Source organism: Macrosteles quadrilineatus, unplaced genomic scaffold (assembly GCF_028750875.1).
Source record: "Macrosteles quadrilineatus isolate MER2022 unplaced genomic scaffold, UCM_ALF_1.0 Scaffold_4__1_contigs__length_99947679, whole genome shotgun sequence".
NCBI classification, from domain to species: domain Eukaryota; kingdom Metazoa; phylum Arthropoda; class Insecta; order Hemiptera; family Cicadellidae; genus Macrosteles; species Macrosteles quadrilineatus.
The window spans coordinates 24,717,542-24,719,030 of NW_026542597.1; the positions used below are offsets into that span (position 1 = coordinate 24,717,542).

The 1,489-nt window shown below is 42.5% G+C and overlaps 1 protein-coding gene across 1 annotated transcript; it reads right to left on the reverse strand.

Moving 5' to 3' along the window:
- Positions 1 to 321: 321 nt before the first annotated feature.
- Positions 322 to 1,226, reverse strand: LOC128992808 (threonylcarbamoyl-AMP synthase-like). The gene has a single exon (XM_054416549.1). It carries the CDS (start codon positions 1,224 to 1,226, stop codon positions 447 to 449), a length of 780 nt encoding a protein of 259 aa, XP_054272524.1. The 3' UTR covers positions 322 to 446.
- Positions 1,227 to 1,489: the final 263 nt, after the last annotated feature.

The window sequence follows — 1,489 nt, forward strand, 5'->3', positions numbered from 1 at the left end:
GGGATGTGGTATCCACCATAGCACTTGTAATGTTTACTTAACTATCATTACACGATAGTCTAGTCATTACTCGTGAGTTTTGTATGGCATAATGGTTATAGGAAAATTCTAATATGATTAATTAGAATCGTCCATTAGTATCTAATGTTTCTACCATTTTACAAAAGCAAATTGAACGTTATTAACACAGTACCTATTAGAATGGTTTCTGCTGGTCCCTACATTTAGGTGTTGTAATTTGAAACCTGATTGATAATCGTACTGTACACACGTACACACTCATTGGACAAATATTTTACTAAGACATTCCTTCCTCTTCATCTTCACCATTTTCATTACCTACCTATGAGACTTACTCTCAACACATCCTCAATCTTCATCCGAGAGAATTAACAAGGGAAATGTTCCCTCATCAGCGAAATACCAGGACGCATCCAATCAGGAAGCTAGGTAGGGTTGAACACTGTGATGTTAGGTCCTTCCGTCCACTCCTCCAGCTCATACCGAGCCACCACACTGAGCACAGCATTCTCGACACATCCTGGCCACAGGATCTTGTATCTTCCTGGAACACTGAGGTCGACTATCGTACTTCCTTCCATCCTGCGCCGCTCCAACTTGCCCCCGTCATACACAACGTACGCGTTCAGTCTAATATCCTCTAGATCCTCTATAACTCTACTATGTGGCCTCGGTACAGTCCTTGCACCCACGAGTGCAACAGGTGCTCCAAAATCTTTTATAACTTTCCGCAAAAAGATTTTCCCCTTCTTCCCAGGTATCCTGACAGGTAAGACTTCATGGTTGGGATTCACGTAGGGAAGAACATTTGGACGTCTTCGGAAAATCACTGTCACCATTCCTGGAAGAAGCTGTCCGATCATGCCTCGGTCCAAATAGTCAATGTCCGCGTACAAAGACAACTGAGTGATGTCTTCTACAGCAATCGTGATCGGATCGTCTTTGAAAAGTGGTCCTGTGATGTTGTAGAGTTTTTCTATTGGACGAGGTCTAGTAGCGTCTGCGATGAAGCCGTAGACAGTGTCTGTTGGCAATCCGACGACTCTTCTTTTCCTCAGAGAGTCGAGAGCTACCATGAGGTTCGTGTTGCACAGGTCTTTGCCTCCCAGTTTGACCACGTTCCACTCTATCTTCTCCATCTCGCCACAGCGGCAACGTCCAGTCAAAGCGATGATTGACAAGCTCATCACCAGCCAATCGTACATCTTCGTTATCTGCGAAATTCAATATGTTTTGACTTTCTGCATTGATGAGGATGATGTTTCGAATGGGTGATTAATATTCGGTTATGGTGTAATCTGTTTGGAAACCAATGTTTGTACGGTTAATTGAGCAGTACAAGTCCGGTGTTGGGCAAAACAAGTTGATGGAAATATATTGCTGTATTTTGTATTTTATAGAATAATACAAGCTATATTGTTTTGCCTGGATACTCAGAAGTATAGAACTGTTTACATCAATGGTGTAA